This window comes from Neovison vison, chromosome 6 (assembly GCF_020171115.1).
Source record: "Neovison vison isolate M4711 chromosome 6, ASM_NN_V1, whole genome shotgun sequence".
Classification (NCBI taxonomy): domain Eukaryota; kingdom Metazoa; phylum Chordata; class Mammalia; order Carnivora; family Mustelidae; genus Neogale; species Neogale vison.
The window spans coordinates 84,025,846-84,044,237 of NC_058096.1; the positions used below are offsets into that span (position 1 = coordinate 84,025,846).

Here is an 18,392-nt window from a genome sequence, read left to right on the forward strand (position 1 = left end):
AGGTCAGGCAGAGGGGAGTTACTGGGCGCTGTTCTCTGAGGGTGCACTGAGGAGTGGGGCCCTGGGCTCTCGGCTCCTCCGGGCCGGAGACCAGGAGGCCGCCATTTGTATTCCTGTCCTCTGGAACTCTACGGAAAGCGCTCAGGGAACAAAAGCTCCTGAAAGTAAAGCTGAGCAGATTACTCAGGCCGGCCTCTGGTAAGGGTGGTGCAATTCCGCCTGGGCAAAGACACTTGAGAATCACTACAACAGGCCTCTCCCCCAGAAGATCAACAAGAAATCCAGCCAAGGGCCGCCATCATGAACGACACAGTAACTATCCGGACCAGGAAGTTCATGACCAACCGACTACTTCAGCGCAAACAAATGGTTATTGATGTCCTTCATCCTGGAAAGGCAACAGTACCTAAGACAGAAATTCGGGAAAAACTAGCCAAAATGTACAAGACCACACCAGATGTCATATTTGTATTTGGATTCAGAACCCATTTTGGTGGTGGCAAGACAACTGGCTTTGGCATTATTTATGATTCCTTGGATTATGCAAAGAAAAATGAACCCAAACATAGACTTGCAAGACATGGTCTGTATGAGAAGAAAAAGACCTCAAGAAAACAGCGAAAAGAATGCAAGAACAGAATGAAGAAAGTCAGGGGGACTGCAAAAGCCAATGTTGGTGCTGGCAAAAAGAAGTGAGGTGGAGACTGGACAACAGAAGGAGTAAAGATGCTGCAGTGGCTTTATCTGTGGTGATTGTGCAGATTTTTCATGAGAGGATTAATAAACTAAGAATGTTAAAAAAAAAAAAAAAAGAAATCCAGGCAAGACCAAGTTCACCTACCAAGGAGTGTGGTTTCAATACCAAGGAGAGAAGCAGAATTCCAGAGGAGGAGAAACAAAGCAGGGAACTCATGGCTTTCTCCCTGTGATTTTTTAGTCTTGCAGTTAACTTAATTTTTTTTTTCATTTTTTTCTCTTCTTCTGCTAAAATTTTTTTTAACTTTTCTTTTTTAACGTTTTTTAACTAGTTTAATATATATATATTTTCTTTTTTATATTTTTCTTTATTCATTTTCTTTTTTTAATTCTTTTCATTTTTTTTTCTTTTTTTCTTTCTTTCTTTTTGAACCTCTTTTTATCCCCTTTCTCCCCCCTCACGATTTGGGATCTCTTCTGATTTGGTTAAAGCATATTTTCCTGGGGTTGTTGCCACCTTTTAGTAATTTACTTGCTCCTTCATATACTCTTATCTGGACAAAATGACAAGGCGGAAAAATCCACCACAAAAAAAAAGAACAAGAGGCAGTACTGAAGGCTAGGGACCTAATCAATACAGACATTGGTAATATGTCAGCTCTAGAGTTCAGAATGACAATTCTCAAGGTTCTAGCCGGGCTCGAAAAAGGCATGGAAGATATTAGAGAAACCCTCTTGGGAGATATAAAAGCCCTTTCTGGAGAAATAAAAGAACTAAAATCTAACCAAGTTGAAATCAAAAAAGCTATTAATGAGGTGCAATAAAAAATGGAGGCTCTCACTGGTAGGATAAATGAGGCAGAAGAAAGAATTAGCAATCTAGAAGACCAAATGACAGAGAATAAAGAAGCTGAGCAAAAGAGGGACAAACAGCTACTGGACCACGAGGGGAGAATTCGAGAGATAAGTGACACCATAAGATGAAACAACATTAGAATAATTGGGGTTCCAGAAGAAGAAGAAAGAGAGAGGGGAGCAGAAGGTATACTGGAGAGAATTATTGGGGAGAATTTCCCCAATATGGCAAAGGGAACGAGCATCAAAATTCAGGAGGTTCAGAGAACGCCCCTCAAAATCAATAAGAAGTTTAGGAAGACTGAAATCATACTAATTATCTTTTCTAACCAAAAGGTATGAAATTAGAAATCAATTATAAGAAAAAAAACTGGAAAAAACCCCACAAACATAGAGAGGCTAAACAATATGCTACTAAAATACCAGAGTCAATAAAGAAATCAAAAGGAAATTAAAAAATATATGGAGACAAGTGAAAACGAAAACACAATAGTCCAAAATCTTTGGGACCTAGCAAAAACATAAGAAAAATAAGAAAAAAATCTTGGAACTTCTGGAAAAGATGGCAGAGCAGAAGGATCCTCAGCTCATCTCATCCCACGGATATAACTAAATAACAGCCACATTAGTGTAAATAACCCAGAAAATGACCCAAAGACTGGCAGTAGAGGCTTTCCACAGCTAAATGTAGAGAACAGGCTACACTGAAGGGGGTGCAAAAGGTAGAGATGAAGTGGGGAGGCAAACAGACTCATGGGAAATCCATGGGGAGGTATGCAGGGGACATGGAGGAGTGAGGAGCAGGCACCCCAGACATGGGGGACCCTCACAAGGAAGATAGATTCCCATAACGTTTGGCTTTGAAAACCAGAGGGACCTAAAAATAAGTAGGGCTTAACACCTGGAACTTTAAAACAGGCTCATATCTGGGAGATCCAGGAGGGTGGAGTCCCCACCCTTAAAGAGACACCACAACAGCCCCACTGAGATACAGCATGGAAACAACAGTTTGAAAAATGCCTGGGGTTTATGGGAAGAAGTATTTACTAATCTCAGAACCATGTCACGGAGGGGCAGGGACCACGGGAGACTTCTCAAAGAATAAAAGAGCTAGCAGGCACCATATCCATCCCCTGCCTCCTAGCCAAGATACACAGACAGTTGTGGGAACCAGCATAGTGCCAACACTCTCCATCTAGTTTGGTAATAGCACACCCCACCACCACATGTTTCCGTGTCTCCAACAAGGCCAGGCTCAGTAGGGGCTTTTATAGGTGGCTGCAAGACCCCTCCCATGGAACCACACAGACCTTGCTGGCTCTGCATACCCTGCACCCGTGTTTTCTTGCAGACCGAGCCCATCCAATGCAGCATCCAATGCACCCTTGGCCAGAGCCCATCCAAATCGGTGCCACAAGTCTGGCAGTGTGCAAGCAGCCCTTACAGGGACCAGCACCACTCCAAAGTGGCTCCTGCCCTGAGGGGGAAGATAACCACACATACCAGTCCAACTGCAGCCCCACCAGCAGGCTGGGGACAGACATATGGTCTGACTGCAGACCTCACCCACCAATGAAAGCTTCAGGGGACAATACAGAGACTTCCCTGCACCTCAGTGCTGCTGCATCTTTGGCAAATGCCTGGTCAGCCTCAACTCAAGCCCACTAACAACACAGGGACAAAACCTGCCCACAAAAGGCAGAGAGAGCTGTTACATGATGTCACTGATTGGCAGGATGTAGCTGACCTTCCTAATGTAGAAACAGACACAGAGAGTAGACAAAATAAAGAGGAATAGGTCCCAAATAAAAAAAAACAGTACAAAATCACATCAAAAGAGCTAAATGAAATGGAAATAAGTAATATGTCTCATAGAGAATTTAAAGTAATGGTCATAAAGATACTCACTGGACTTCAGAACAGAGTGGAGGACCACAGTAAGACCTTCAACAAAAAGATAGGAAACATAAAAAAGAATCACAGATGAAGAACTCAATAACTGATACTGAGAATACACAAGATGGAATAAATAGTAGACGAGAGGAGGCAGAAGAATGGATCAGCCCTGGAGGATGGAAAATGGAAAGCAATCAAGCCTAAAAGGAGAGGGGGGGGGGAAACAAATGAAAATAGACTTAGGGAACTTAGCGACACCATTCAGCATAGTACAATTTGCTTTATAGAGATCCTAGAAGAAAGGAGAAAAGGGAGCAGAAAATGTATTTCAAGAAATAATAGCTGAAAACTTCTCTAATCTGTGGAAGGAAAAAGAAATCCTGATCTAGGAGTCACACAGAGCCTCCAATAATAACCCAAGGAGGTCCATGCCAAGACACATAGTAATTAAGATGGCAATAAGTGGTAAATGAGAATTTTAAAAGCATCAATTAAAGAAAAAAAACAGTTATGTACAAAGCAAACTCCATAAGGGTATCAACTGAGTTTTCAGGAGAAACTCTGTAGGCCAAAACAGAGTGGCATGATATATTCCAAATGCTGAAGAAAAGAAACCTGCAGCCAAAACTATTCTATCCATGGGCGCCTGAGTGGTACAGTTGGTTGAGCATCTGAGTCTTGGTTTTGGCTCAGTTCATGATCTCAGGGTAGTGAAATCGAGCGAGACCCACCTCTGGCTCCACACTCAGCACAGAGTCTGCTTGGGATTCTCTCTTCCTCTGCCTCTTCCCACTGTGTGTACTCACCCTCTCTCTCTCTCAAATAAATAAATCTTTTAAAAACTATATATACTCTATCCAGCAAGTTTTCATTCAGAAATGAAGGAGAGATAAAGAGTTTCCCAGACAAACGAAAATCAAAGAAATCCATCACCATTAAACCAGCCCTATAGAAAATGTTGAAAGGGATACTTTGTGTAGAAAGGAAAGACCATAAGTAGGAATAAGAAAAGTAGGAAGTACAAAAGTGGTAAAATTAAGAGATCTATAAAAATCAATCAAGAATTCACAAAATAAAAGAATGTAAAATGAGACACCATATACCTAAAATGTGGGGAGAAGAGGAGAAAAGAATGGGTTCAAACTTAAGTGACCATCAACTTAATATACTCTTCTATATGAATAAGATATTCTATATAAACTTAATGGTAACCACAAATCAATAATCAGTAAGAGGTATGCAAAAAATGAGAAAGGAATCCAAGTACATCACCAAAGAGCAATGAGAGAAGAGACCAAGAGAAAAAGAGGAACAGAGACAAAATATAAAATCCATAGAGCAAGTAACAAAACAATAAGTATATACCTCAATAATCAATAGTACTATGAATGTAAATTGAGCAAATGTTCTAATCAAAAGACACAGGGTGATGGGATGAATAAAAAAAGCAAGACCCAGGGCACCTGGGTGACTCACTCATTAGGCACCAGCTTTCGGCTTGGGTCTTGATCCCAGGGTCTTCGAATCAAAGCACACATCCGGCCTCCTGCTTGGCAGGAAGCCTGCTTCTCCCTCCCCTATTCCCCCTGCTTGTGTTCGTTCTCTCTCTCTCTCTCTCTCTCTCTCTCTCCCCCGTCAAATAAATAAATTAAAAAATCTTCTAACAAAAAAAAAAGCAAGATCCATCTCTATTCTGCCTACAAGGGACTAGTTTCAGTCCTAGACACATGCAGACTGAAAGTGAAAATAAAAAAACATATTTATCATGCAGATGGAGGGGAAAAGAAAGCAGGATAGCAATACTTATATCAGACAAAGTAGATTTGAAAGCAAAGACTAACAAAGACCACCAAGGACAGTATTTAATCATTGAAGGAACAGTCCAATAGGAAGTTATAAAAATTGTAAATATTTATGCACCAAACATAGGAGGACCAAAATACATAAACCAGCCAATAACGAACATAAAGGAAGTAATAGATAGTAATACAATAACAGTAGGGTACTTTAACACCTAACCTATATAAATGGATAGGTTATCCAGACAAATAACTAGCAAGGAAACAGTGGCTTTGAATGATTCATTGGACCATATGGATCTAACACATACATTCAGAGTATTTCATCAAAAACAGTAGAATAAAGTGAAAATGAACTTATGGGACTTTGTCAAGATAAAAACCTTTTGCACAGCAAAGGAAACAGTCAACAAAACAAAGTGGCAACTCACAGAATGCGAGAGGATATTCACAAAGGACACTACAGACAAAGGGCTGATATCTAAGATCTATTAAGAACTCCTCAAACTCGGGGCACCTGGGTGGCTCAGTGGGTTAAGCCTCTACCTTCGGCCCGGGTCATGATCTCAAGGTCCTGGGATCAAGCCCCGCATCGCGCTCTGCTCAGCAGGGAGCCTGCTTCCCCCTCTCTCTCTGCCTGCCTCTCTGCCTGTTATCTCTCTCTCTCTGTCAAATAAATAAAATCTTAAAAAAAAAAAAGAACTCCTCAAACTCAGCACTCAAAAAAACCCAGATAATCATGTCAAAAAATGGGCAAAGGACATGAATAGACACTTCTCCAAATACATACAAATGGCTAACAGACATATGAAAAAATGTACATCATCATTAGCCATCCGGGGGATTCAATTGAGATACCACCTTACACCAGTTAGAATGGCCAAAATTACCAAAACAGTAGACAACAAGTGTTGGAGAGGATGTGGAGAAAGGGGAACCCTCTTACACTGTTGGTGGGAACGCAAGTTGGTGCAGCCACTTTGGAAAACAGTGTGGAAATTCTTTAAGAAATTAAAAATAGAGCTACACTATGACTCTGCAATTGCACTACTGGGTATTTATCCCAAAGATACAGATGTAGGGAAAAAAAGGGCCATCTGTACCCCAACGTTCATAGCAGCAATGGCCACAATCACCAAACTGTGGAAAGAGCCAAGATGCCCCTCAACAGACGAATGGATAAAGAAGATATGGCCCAAATATACAATGGAATATTATGCCTCCATCAGAAAAGATGAATACCCAACTTTTGTATCAACATGGAAGGGACTGGAGGAGATTATGCTGAATGAAATAAGTCAAGCAGAGAGAGTTGATTATCATACGGTATCACTTACTTGTGGAGCATAAGGAATAAATTGGAGGACATTAAGAGAAGGAAAGGAAAAGTGAAGTGGGGAAAATTGGAGGAGGACACAAAGCGTGAGAGATGTGGACTCTGAGAAACAAACTGAGGGTTTTGGAGGAGACAGGGATGGTGGAGGGTATTAAGGAGGGCACATATTGCATGGAGAACTGGGTGTAGTGCATAAACAATGAATCTTGGAACATTGAAAATATTAAATTAAAAAACTCAGCAGAATACACATTCTTTTTAGGTACACATGAAATATTCTCTAGAATAGGTCACATAGTAGGCCACAAAACAAGTCTCAACAAATTCAAAAAGATCAAGGCCATACCATACATCTCTTCTGACCACAATGCTATGAAACTGGAAATCAACAATAAGAAAAATCTGGAAAGAGCACTAATACATGGAGGTTAAAGAACATGTTCCTAAACAATGAATGGGTCAACCAAGAAACCAAAGAGGAAATAAAAAAATACATGGAGACAAATGAAAATGAAAACATTTTGGGGATGTAGCAAAAACTGTTCTAAGAGGGAGTCTAACCCTATACAGGGCCACCTCAAGAAGCAATAAAAATCTCAAATGAACAACCTAACCTTACATCTAAAGAGCAAGAAAAAGAACAAAACCCAAAACCAGTAGAAGGAAAGAAATATAAAGATTAGAGCAGAAATAAGCAAAGTAGAAACTAAAAAAAACAATAGAACATACCAATGAAACCAGAGCTGTTCTTTTAAAAGATCAACAAAATTAATAAGTCTTTAGTCAGACTCATTAAGAGAGAGAGGGAGATTGAGAGAGAACTCAAACAAAATGAGAACTGAAAAAGGAGTAACAACTGACACCACAAAAATACAAAGGATTATAAAAGAATATTATGAAAAATTATATGCCAACAAATTGGACAACCTAAAAGAAATCAATTCCTAAAAAACAGAACCTCCCAAAATAATCAGGAAAAAAAAGAAAATTTTTTTTTCTTTCACTGATCACCAGCAATGAAATCCAATCAGTTGTCAAAAAACTCCCAACAAACAAAAGTTCAGGACCAGAAGGCTTCACAGGTCAATTCTACCAAATCTTTAGAAGAGTTTATACCTATTCTTCTCCAACTAGTCCAAAACACAGAAGAGGAAAGAAAGCTTACAAATTCGTTTTACAAGCATTACCTTGATACCAAAACTAGATAAAGACACTACAAAGAAAGAGAACCACAATAATACCTTTTTTTTCCCAATTTATTTATTTTCAGAAAAACAGTATTCATTATTTTTTCACCACACCCAGTGCTCCATGCAAGCTGTGCCCTCTATAATACCCACCACCTGGTACCCCAACCTCCCACCCCCCCCCCCGCAAATAATACCTTTTAAAAAGCATTCATCATGATCAAGTGGGATTTATTCCTGAGATGCAAGGGTCATTCAATATTTGCAAGTCAATCAAACTGATTCATTACATCAACAACAGAAAGGACAAACACTATATGATCATTTCAATAGGTACAGAAAAACAAAGTAGGTTTACAGGGAATACACTGCAATGTAATAAAGGCCATAAATGAAAACTTCACAGTTAACATCTTACTCAATGGTGAAAACCTGAGAGCTTTCCTCCTGTAGACAGGAACAAGACAGATGTCCACTATAACCACTTTCTTCAACATAGTACTGGAAGCCCTAGCTGCAGCAATCAGACTAGTAAAAGGTATCCAAATTGGTAAAGAAGTACAACTTCACTATGTGCAGATGACATGATATTTTATATAGAGAGAATATTATTATTATAGAATATATAGAGAGAGTATCATGTCATCTGTACATAGTGAAGTTGTACTTCTTCTTTACCAATTTGGATTTCTATACACACACACACACACACATATATATATAACCTTAAAGACTCCACCAAGAAAACTACCAGAACTGATAAATTAATTCCATAAGGTCACAGGATACAAAATCAATGTACAGAAATTTGTTGCATTTCTATACACTAATAATGAAGTAGCAGAAAGAGAAATTAAGAAAACAATCCCATTTATAATTGTACCAAAAAGTATAAAATACCTAAGAATAAAGTTAATTAAGAAAGGTAAAAGTCCTACTCTCTGAAAACTATAAAGAATAAGTGAATGAAATTGAGGATGACAGATACAAAAGTAAAAATATTCCATGCTCATAGATTGGAAGAAACAATATTGTTAAAATGTCTGTACTATGCACAGCAATCTACACACTCAATGCAAGCCTTATCAAAATACCAATAGCATTTTTCACAAAACTAGAACAAATAGTCCTAAAATTCATATGGAACAACAGCAACAAAAAAGACCCTGGAGAGCCAAAGCAATATTGGGGGGGCGGGAAAGAAAGAACAAAACTGAAGAGATTACACTCCCAGATTTCAAAATATACTACAAAGCTGTAGTAATCAAAATAGTATGGTATTGACACAAAAATAGACATCCAGATCGATGGAACACAGAGCCCAGAAATATACCCATAATTATGTGGTCAATTAATCTTTTATAAAAGGAGAAAGAATATACAATAGGAAAAAGGCAGTTTCTTCAATAAATTGTGTTGGGAAAACTGGACAGCTATATATAAGAAAGAAACTGGACCATTTTATCACATTATACACAAAAGTAAACTAAAAATGGATTAAAAATATAAATGTGAGACCTGAAACTGTAAAAATCCTAAAAGAGAACATAGGCAGTAATTTCTCTGATGTTGGTCATAGCAACATATTTACAGGTGTCTCCTGAGGCAACAGAAACAAAAGCAACAATAAACTACTGGGACTACTTCAAAATAAAGAGCCTCTGCACAGTAAGCAAATCAATAAAACTAAAAGCTAAGCTAATGAATGGGAGAAGGTATTTGCAAATGACGTATCAAATAGAGGGTTGTATCAAAAATATATAGGGGTGCCTGGGTGGCTCAGTGGGTTAAAGCCTCTGCCTTCAGCTCAGGTCACAATCCCAGCGTCCTGGGATCGAGTCCCGCATCAGGCTCTCTGCTCAGCAGGGAGCCTGCTTCCTCCTCTCTCTGCCTGCTTCTCTGACTACTTGTGATCTCTGTCTGTCAAATAAATAAATAAAATCTTTAAAAATATATATATAAAGAATTTCTACAACTCAACACAGAAAACCCCCAAATAATCCAATTAAAAATGGGCAGAAACATGAACAGATATTTCTCCAAAAAAGACATCCAGATGGCCCACAGACACATGAAAAGTTGTTCACCGTTGGTAACTAACAGAGAAATGCTAATCAAAACCACAATGAAATATCACCCAACATCTCTCAGAATGGCTAAAATCAAAACCTCAAGAAACAACAAGTGTTGGCAAGCATGTGGAGAAGAGGAACCCTTGTGCACTATTGGTGGGAATGCAAACTGGTGCAGCGACTATGGAAAACAGTATGGAGGTTCCTCAAAAAATTAAAAATAGAATTACCATATGATCCAGTAATTCCACTACTGGGGATTTACTGGAGGAATACAAAAACACTAATTCGAAAAGATAGATGCACCACTATGTTAATTGAAGCATTATTTACAATAGCCAAATTATAGAAGCAATCCAACTGTCCATAGATAGATGAATGGTATATATACACAGTGGGATATTATTCAGCCACACAAAGAAATGAAATCGCCATTTGTAACAACATGGTTAGACCGGGGGGTGGGGCATATAACGCAAGGTGAAATAAGTCAGTCAGAGAAAGACAAATACCATATGATTTCACTCATTTGTAGAATTTGAGAGACAAAAAACAAAGGAGCAAAAAATAAAATAAGGCTCTTCATTTGCGACAACATGGATGGAACTAGAGCATATCATGCTTAGCGAAATAAGTCAAGCGGAGAAAGACAACTATCATATGATCTCCTTGATATGAGGAAGTGGTGATGCAACATGGGGGCTTAAGTGGGTAGGAGAAGAATAAATGAAACAAGATGGGATTGGGAGGGAGACAAACTATAAGTGACTCTTAATCTCACAAAACAAACTGAGGGTTGCTGGGGGTAGGGGGTTGGGAGAAGGGGGTGGGGTTATGTACATTGTGGGGGCGGTGTGCTTTGGTGAGTGCTGTGAAGTGTGTAAACCTGGCGATTCACAGACCTGTACCCCTGGGGATAAAAATATATGTTTATAAAAAATAAAAAAAATAAAAAATAAAATAAAATAAAACAAGACTCTTAACTCTAGAGAACCAAGTGATAGTTACCAGAGGGGAGGTGGGTACAGGGATGGGTGAAATAGGTGATGGGGATTAAGAGTGCACATATCATGATAAGCACTGAGTAATGTATAGAATTGCTGAATCACTACATTTTATACCTGAAACTCATATTACACTGTTAACTATACTAAAATTATAATTTAAAAAGTAAAAAGAACTTTTTAAGTTAGCAGTAAGCTAACTAGAAAGAATATCTGCATAAACAAATATCTGAGATAAATTCAATTGGTATCTCTTGAATAACCTTTCCCGAAAGAAATGATTTATTCTGGGGGTTAATAAAGAAATTTGTTTAGAGTTACTAAATGGCATAAAGGAATTAAGAAAATGACTGTACAAGGGAATGTCTTGCTTTATTTTTAAAGTTTTGTTATTTAAAAAGTTTTGTTAAGTTTTATTAGTCAATTTACTACTGTCAATAAAATAACTGACCATTCTTTTTTTTTTTTAAAAAGATTTTATTTATTTGTCAGCAAGAAAGAGCACAAGCAAGGGCAGCGGCAGGCAGAGGGAAAAGCAGGCTCCCTGCTGAGTAGGGAGCCTGATGGGGGACTCAATCCCCAGACCCTGGGATCATAACCTGAGCCGAAGATAGATGTTTCGCTGACTGAGCCTCCCAGGCATTCCCAGACCATCATTTTTGATGAAAAAAAAATTAAAAAAAGGAAATTCATATGGAAAATAATTTTTAAAACAATGATTAAAAAAAAAAAAGAAAAATCACAAACAACAGGATTACCCCTATGGGAGCTAGAAAAAAAGAACAAAGCCAAAACTAATATAAGAAGATTAGAGCAGAAAGAAATGAAATAGTGACCAAAGAAACAGAAAAGATCAATAAAACCAAGGTCTGGTTCTTTGAAAAGATAAACAAAACTTGTAACTCTTTAGATAGAGTCATCAATAAAAAAGAGGATTCAAATAAATAAAACCAGAAATGAAGCAAAAAAACCCCCATGAACACCACAAAAACACAAAGGATTAGAAGAGAATATTATGAAAAAGTATGTATCAAACATTAGACAACCTAAAAAAAAAAAAAACAGATAAAATTTTAGAAACATACAATTCTCCAAAACTGAACCAGGAAGAAACAGAAAATTTGATCAGACTGATAACTAGTAATAAAATTGAATCAGTAGTAATAAAAACTCCTTATAAAAGTCAGAATCAGGCCGGCATTATCCTGATACCAAAACCAGATAAAGACACTAGAAAAAAAGAAAACCAAAGGCTAATATTTCTTGTGAATATTGTAAAAATATTTAACCAGATATTAGCAAACCGATATCAACTATATATTAAAAGGATCATTCAACACAATCAAGTGGGATTTATTCCAGGGATGCAACAGTAGTTCAACATTTGCAAATCAACCAACAGGAAACATCATATCAACAAGGGAAAGGATAAAAACCACATGATCATCCCTGTAGATACAGAAAAAGCATTCTACATGATACATCCTACATGAACATCCATTCATGATAAAAACTCTCAACAAAGTGGGTTTAAAGGAAATATCCCTCAGAAAAATCCACAGCTAACATCATACTCAATGGTGAAAAACAGAAGTGTTTCCTGAAGATCAAGACAAAGACAAGGATGTCCACTCTCACCACTTTTATTCATAGTACTGGAAGCCTTACTTGTAGCAATCAGATAAGAAATAAAATCATCCAAATTGGTAAGGAAGAAGTGAAACTTTCTATTTGTAGATGGCATGATACTATATAGAGAAAACCCTAAAGACTCCACCAAAAAATGATTAGAATAAATTAATTCTAAATGGTTAGAATTCCAAATGATTAGAATAAACAGTAAACTTCCAGGATACAAAATTAACAGACATAAATCTGTTACATTTCTATACACTTGTAATGAAGTAGCAGAAAGAGAAATTTAAAAAACAAAACAAAACGTAACATTGACAATTGTGTCAAAAAGAATAAAGTTCCTATGAATATACTTAACCAAGGACGTGAAAGATCCATATACTGAAATCTACAAGACACTGATGAAAGAAATTAAAGACAACACAAATGGAAAGGTATACCATGCTCATGAATGAGAAGAATATTATTGAAATGTCTATACTGCCCAAAGCAATCTACAGATTTAATACAAGCTCTATCAAAATACCAACAGTATTTTTTCTCAGAACTAGAACATACATCCCAAATTTGTATGGAATGACAAAAGACCTCAAATAGCCAAAGCAATCTTGACAAAAACAAAACTGGAAGTATCACAATTCCAGATCTCAAGATATACTATTACAAAGCCAAAGTAATCAAAACAGTATGGTACTGGCACAGAAATACAGACACATAAATCATTGCAACAAAATAGCCCAGAAATAAAACCACACCTATATGGTCAATTAATGTATGACAAAGGAGTCAAGAATATGCAATGGGGAAAGGCAGTCTTTTCAACAAATGGTGTTGGGAAAATGGGACAGTGACATACAAGAAAGGAACTGGACCACTTTCTTAAACCACACACAAAAATTCAGAATAGGTTGAACACCTAAAGTGAGACCTGAAACCATAAAACTCTTAAAAATCCCCATAGATGGTATGTTTTGCACACTGCTTTTAGCAACATATTTATGGATATGTCTCCTGAGGCAAGGGAAACAAAAGCAAAACCAAACTATTGGTACTACACCAGTATAAAAACATTTTACACAGCAAAGGAAAACATCAACAAGACATAAGTCAACCTATGAATGGGAGAAGATATTTAAGAATGATTTCTCAGATAAGGAGTTAATATCCAAAAATATATAAAGGACTCAGTCAACCCAAAACACACACATTCTCTCTCTCTCACACACACACACACAAAATCTGATTAAAATTGGGCAGAGGACACAAATAGACATTTCTTTCTTTTTTTTTTTTTTTAAATAAAGCTGGCGGCATCACCTTACCCGATTTCAAGCTTTATTACAAAGCTGTGATCACCAAGACAGCTTGGTACTGGCATAAAAACAGACACATAGACCAGTGGAACAGAGTAGAGAGCCCTGATATGGACCCTCAACTCTATGGTCAATTAATCTTTGACAAAACAGGAAAAAATATACAGTGGAAAAAAGACAGTCTCTTCAATAAATGGTGCTGGGAAAACTGGACAGCTATATGTAGAAGAATGAAACTCGACCATTCTCTTACACCGTACACAAAGATCAACTCAAAATGGATAAAAGACCTCAACGTGAGACAGGAATCCATCAGAATCTTAGAGGAGAACATAGGCAGTAATCTCTTTGATATCAGCCACAGCAACTTCTTTCAAGATACGTCTCCAAAGGCAAAGGAAACAAAAGCGAAAATAAACTTCTGGGACTTCATCAAAATCAAAAGCTTCTGCACAGCAAAGGAAACAGTCAACACAACAAAGAGGCAACCCACGGAATGGGAGAAGATATTTGCAAATGACAGTACAGACAAAAGGTTGATATCCAGGATCTATAATGAACTCCTCAAACTCAACCCACACGAAACAGACAAACACATCAAAAAATGGGCAGAAGATATGAACAGACACTTCTCCAATCAAGACATACAAATGGCTATCAGACACATGAAAAAATGCTCATCATCATTAGCCCTCAGGGAGATTCAAATTAAAACCACATTGAGATATCACCTTATACCAGTTAGAATGGCCAAAATTAACAAAACAGGAAACAACATGTGTTGGAGAGGATGTGGAGAAAGGGGAACCCTCTTACACTGTTGGTGGGAATGCAAGTTGGTGCAGCCTCTTTGGAGAACAGTGTGGAGATTCCTCAGGAAATTAAAAATAGAGCTTCCCTAGGACCCTGCAATTGCACTCCTGGGTATTTACCCCAAAGATACAGATGTCGTGAAAAGAAGGGCCATCTGTACCCCAATGTTTATAGCAGCAATGGCCACAGTCGCCAAACTGTGGAAAGAACCAAGATGCCCTTCAAGGGACGAATGGATAAGGAAGATGTGGTGCATATACACTATGGAGTATTATGCCTCCATCAGAAAGGACGAATACCCAACTTTTGTAGCAACATGGACGGGACTGGAAGAGATTATGCTGAGTGAAATAAGTCAAGCAGAGAGAGTCAATTATCATATGGTTTCACTTATTTGTGGAGCATAACAAATAGCATGGAGGACATGGGGAGATAGAGAGGAGAAGGGAGTTGGGGGAAATTGGAAGGGGAGGTGAACCATGAGAGACTATGGACTCTGAAAAACAATCTGAGGGGTTTGAAGTGGCGGGGGGGGTGGGAGGTTGGGGTACCAGGTGGTGGGTATTATAGAGGGCACGGCTTGCATGGAGCACTGGATGTGGTGAAAAAATAATGAATACTGTTTTTCTGAAAATAAATAAATTGGAAAAAAATGAAAAAAATATATATAAAAAAAAGATTTTATTTATATATTTGACAGAGAGAGGTCACAGCAGACAGAGAGGCAGGCAGAGAGAGAGAGAGAGAGGGAAGCAGGCTCCCTGCTGAGCAGACAGCCCGATGCAGGACTCGATCCCAGGACCTCGAGATCATGACCTGAGCCGAAGGCAGCGGCTTAACCCACTGAACCACCCAGGAGCCCCTAGACATTTCTTCAAAGAAGACATAACAGGTGGCCAAAAGACACTCAACAACACTAATAATCAGGGAAGTGCAAATCAAAACCACAATGAAACATTATCTTAGAGCACTCAGAATGGCTAAAATAAAAAAGACAGGAAATACCATGGGCTAGCAAGGATGTGGAGAAAAGGGAACCCTCACACACTGCTGGTGGGAATGTCAACTGGTGTAACCACTGTGGAAAACAGTATGGAGGTTCTTCAAAAAATTCAAAATAGAAATACCACATAACCCAGGATTCCCATTATTTGGTATTCACCCAAAGAAAATGACAATACTAACTGGAAAAGATATCCAAACCTTTTGTTCACTGTAGCATCATTTAACAATTAACCAAGATATGCAAGCAATGTAAGTGTCTATCAGTAGATGAATGGATAAGGAAGATATGGTATGGAGTAGCATATCCATATATGCTATAAAATATTATAGCATATATAGTATCTTTATTACTCAGCTACAAAAAGCTAGAAAAATATTTTCTATTTTTAATATAAAATTATGTAATAATAATTATATAAGCGATATATTACTTATATAATTATAAGTAAATTACTTATAATTTAACAATTATAAAATTATTATAAAGCCAGATAGCTGATGTTTATGAAAGGCAGGGAATAGAGGAAATGGGTGTATCAGGTGAAGGGAATCAAGAGGTACAAACTTCCAGTTATAAAATAAAAAAACCATGGAGATGAAATGTACAGCACATGGCATACAGTCAATAATACTGTAACAATGTTGCGCAGTGATGGATGGTAATGGCAGCTTTCCAGTGAGCACTGGCTAACGTACAGAAGTGTCTGATCCCTATGTTGTGCCTCTGAAACTAATATAACATTGACTATCAACATACTTAAAGAAATAAATTTTTTTTAAAAAAGTGCTTACTTGATGACGGGCAAATCTTTGTACTCAGAAGATATTCACTAATGATCCATCCATGGGTGAATCCACTGTTTCACCCATCCATGAAGAAAATGGATTTTAGAAATTTGTCCTTAAGGGTAGTTCATCTTGCCTCTCTTAAAAGCAACGGACCTGGTTGACTGGAAATGTCACACTCTCCCTCTATGTCCTACTTTCCTGACAATAAGTCCAGCTTGGGCTAAGCCCACCTGACTCTATCCAGGCCGACAGCTCAGCACGACTGGCCCTCCTCTATATTCATGAGCACAGCTCCTTCTGGGAGCCCATAGGGCTGCAGAACGCCAAGTTCCCCTCACAATTCCAACACCTCCACTCTTATCCTCGCTCCCACAAGATGAGTTTGTCTGAGTCTTCGCTGAGAACACAGAAGCAGTGAGAACTTCCACGCCTCCCAGCACGATAGCCAGCCTCCTGTCAGCAACTGTGATACTGCACCGCCGCCCTCCCCCCAGGTGAACTCTCCATGTTCTAAGAGCATCTCTTCGACAGATCTTCTCCTCTTGCCTACTCAAAGATATGAGCTCCAGCAGTTCTTCCTTTCCTATCCTACAAGTCCACCTTTGCCCCTTGCTACTGGATTTTTCTCACCAACATATAAATATGCTGTTAAACTTTCCAACCTAAAAATACAACAGAAAACAAACTCTCTTTCAACCCTGTGCTTATCCATCCTGCAGCTACAGCCTGTTGCTTTCTTGTTAGTCCCCTTTAGAGCTCAGTTCCTTGAGAGACATGGAGCATCCACTTCCCTTCTCCCAGTCATTCCCAACATACTTCACTTAGGTCTTTACCCACACTGTGCCAGTGAGCTAGCTCTTGATGAGCTCTCCAGTGACTTCCAACCACCTAAATCAAATAGTCAATCTCAGGCCTCTTTAGGCGGGATTCTCTGGAAGCACAGGATAGAGTCAAGCTTCATCCCTGAAATATCTTTCCTCTTATCTGAAACCTCTGATGTTACAAGTGTCACAGGACTCCATACAGAACGTTTCTCTATCTACACATTCTCTGTGATGTCATCCACTCTTGTACCTTTAAATACCATCTATATGGTAATTTAGAATTTAGTCTATATGCCCAGGATCAAGCTCATTTCTTCCCAGATCTGTTCCCCCTGCAGTCTTCCCCAATCAGTGAATGAAAACTCTATCCTTCCAGTTACTCAGGCCAAAATCCCAAGACTCATCCTTGACTTTTCTCCTTAGCTAGATCTCCATCTAGCCCATATAACAAACTGATGGCCTAACTTCAAACTACATGAAGAACACAAACACTTCTCATGACCTCAACTGCGGCCACTGGTCCCAGACATCCCAGGCTTTGCCTAGATTATTGCCAACACTTCGATGGGTTCCTGCTTCCACTGCTGTCTCTCTCTGGTCTGCTCTCAACACAGCAGCCAGAATGATGGTATTGTAAGTCAGATCATGTCACTGCTAGGCTAAAAATGCTCTAATGAGTAAAAGACAAAGTTCTTCTACTGGCCCGTGAGGCCTTACAGGAACTGGTCCTCCCCATTTGATTTCATCTCCTGGCACACTCCCTTGCTGACTCTGTTTCAATCACAGTAGTCCCATGGCTACTTCTCCAGCCCATCAGCCACATTGTTACCCTCAGTTCCTCCTGCCTGAAATCCTCTTCCTTTATGGAGGCATGGCTCACTCACTGCCCCTAGGCCTCTGCTTCACTGTTATCCCTGCTCAAATTAGAGGGGACTTACTTGAGAAGATATAAGTAGCAATTCTATCACTCCCTTGTATTCCCTTCTCCCTGATTTTTCCCGTTGTGCTTAATAGCACCATTTGACACATAATAACTGTTTATTAGTTCACTATCTTTCTCTTCCCTCACCAAAATTAATTTCAGTGAGGGCAGCTATACCGTGCTTTTTTGTTCACTGCTAAATCCACATTCTTTAAAACTATACCTGGTCCATTGCAGGCATGGACA

The 18,392-nt window shown here is 38.6% G+C and overlaps 2 protein-coding genes across 2 annotated transcripts in view; one reads left to right on the forward strand and one right to left on the reverse strand.

Annotated features, from left to right (window-relative positions):
• Positions 1-18,392, reverse strand: part of RARRES1 (retinoic acid receptor responder 1) — a 58,349-nt gene that overhangs the window by 19,441 nt on the left and 20,516 nt on the right. The gene's annotated exons all lie outside the window — the stretch shown is intronic.
• LOC122908647 (40S ribosomal protein S24-like) lies at positions 300-812 on the forward strand. The gene has a single exon (XM_044251689.1). The coding sequence runs from the start codon at positions 301-303 to the stop codon at positions 694-696; it is 396 nt and encodes a 131-aa protein (XP_044107624.1). The 5' UTR covers position 300; the 3' UTR covers positions 697-812.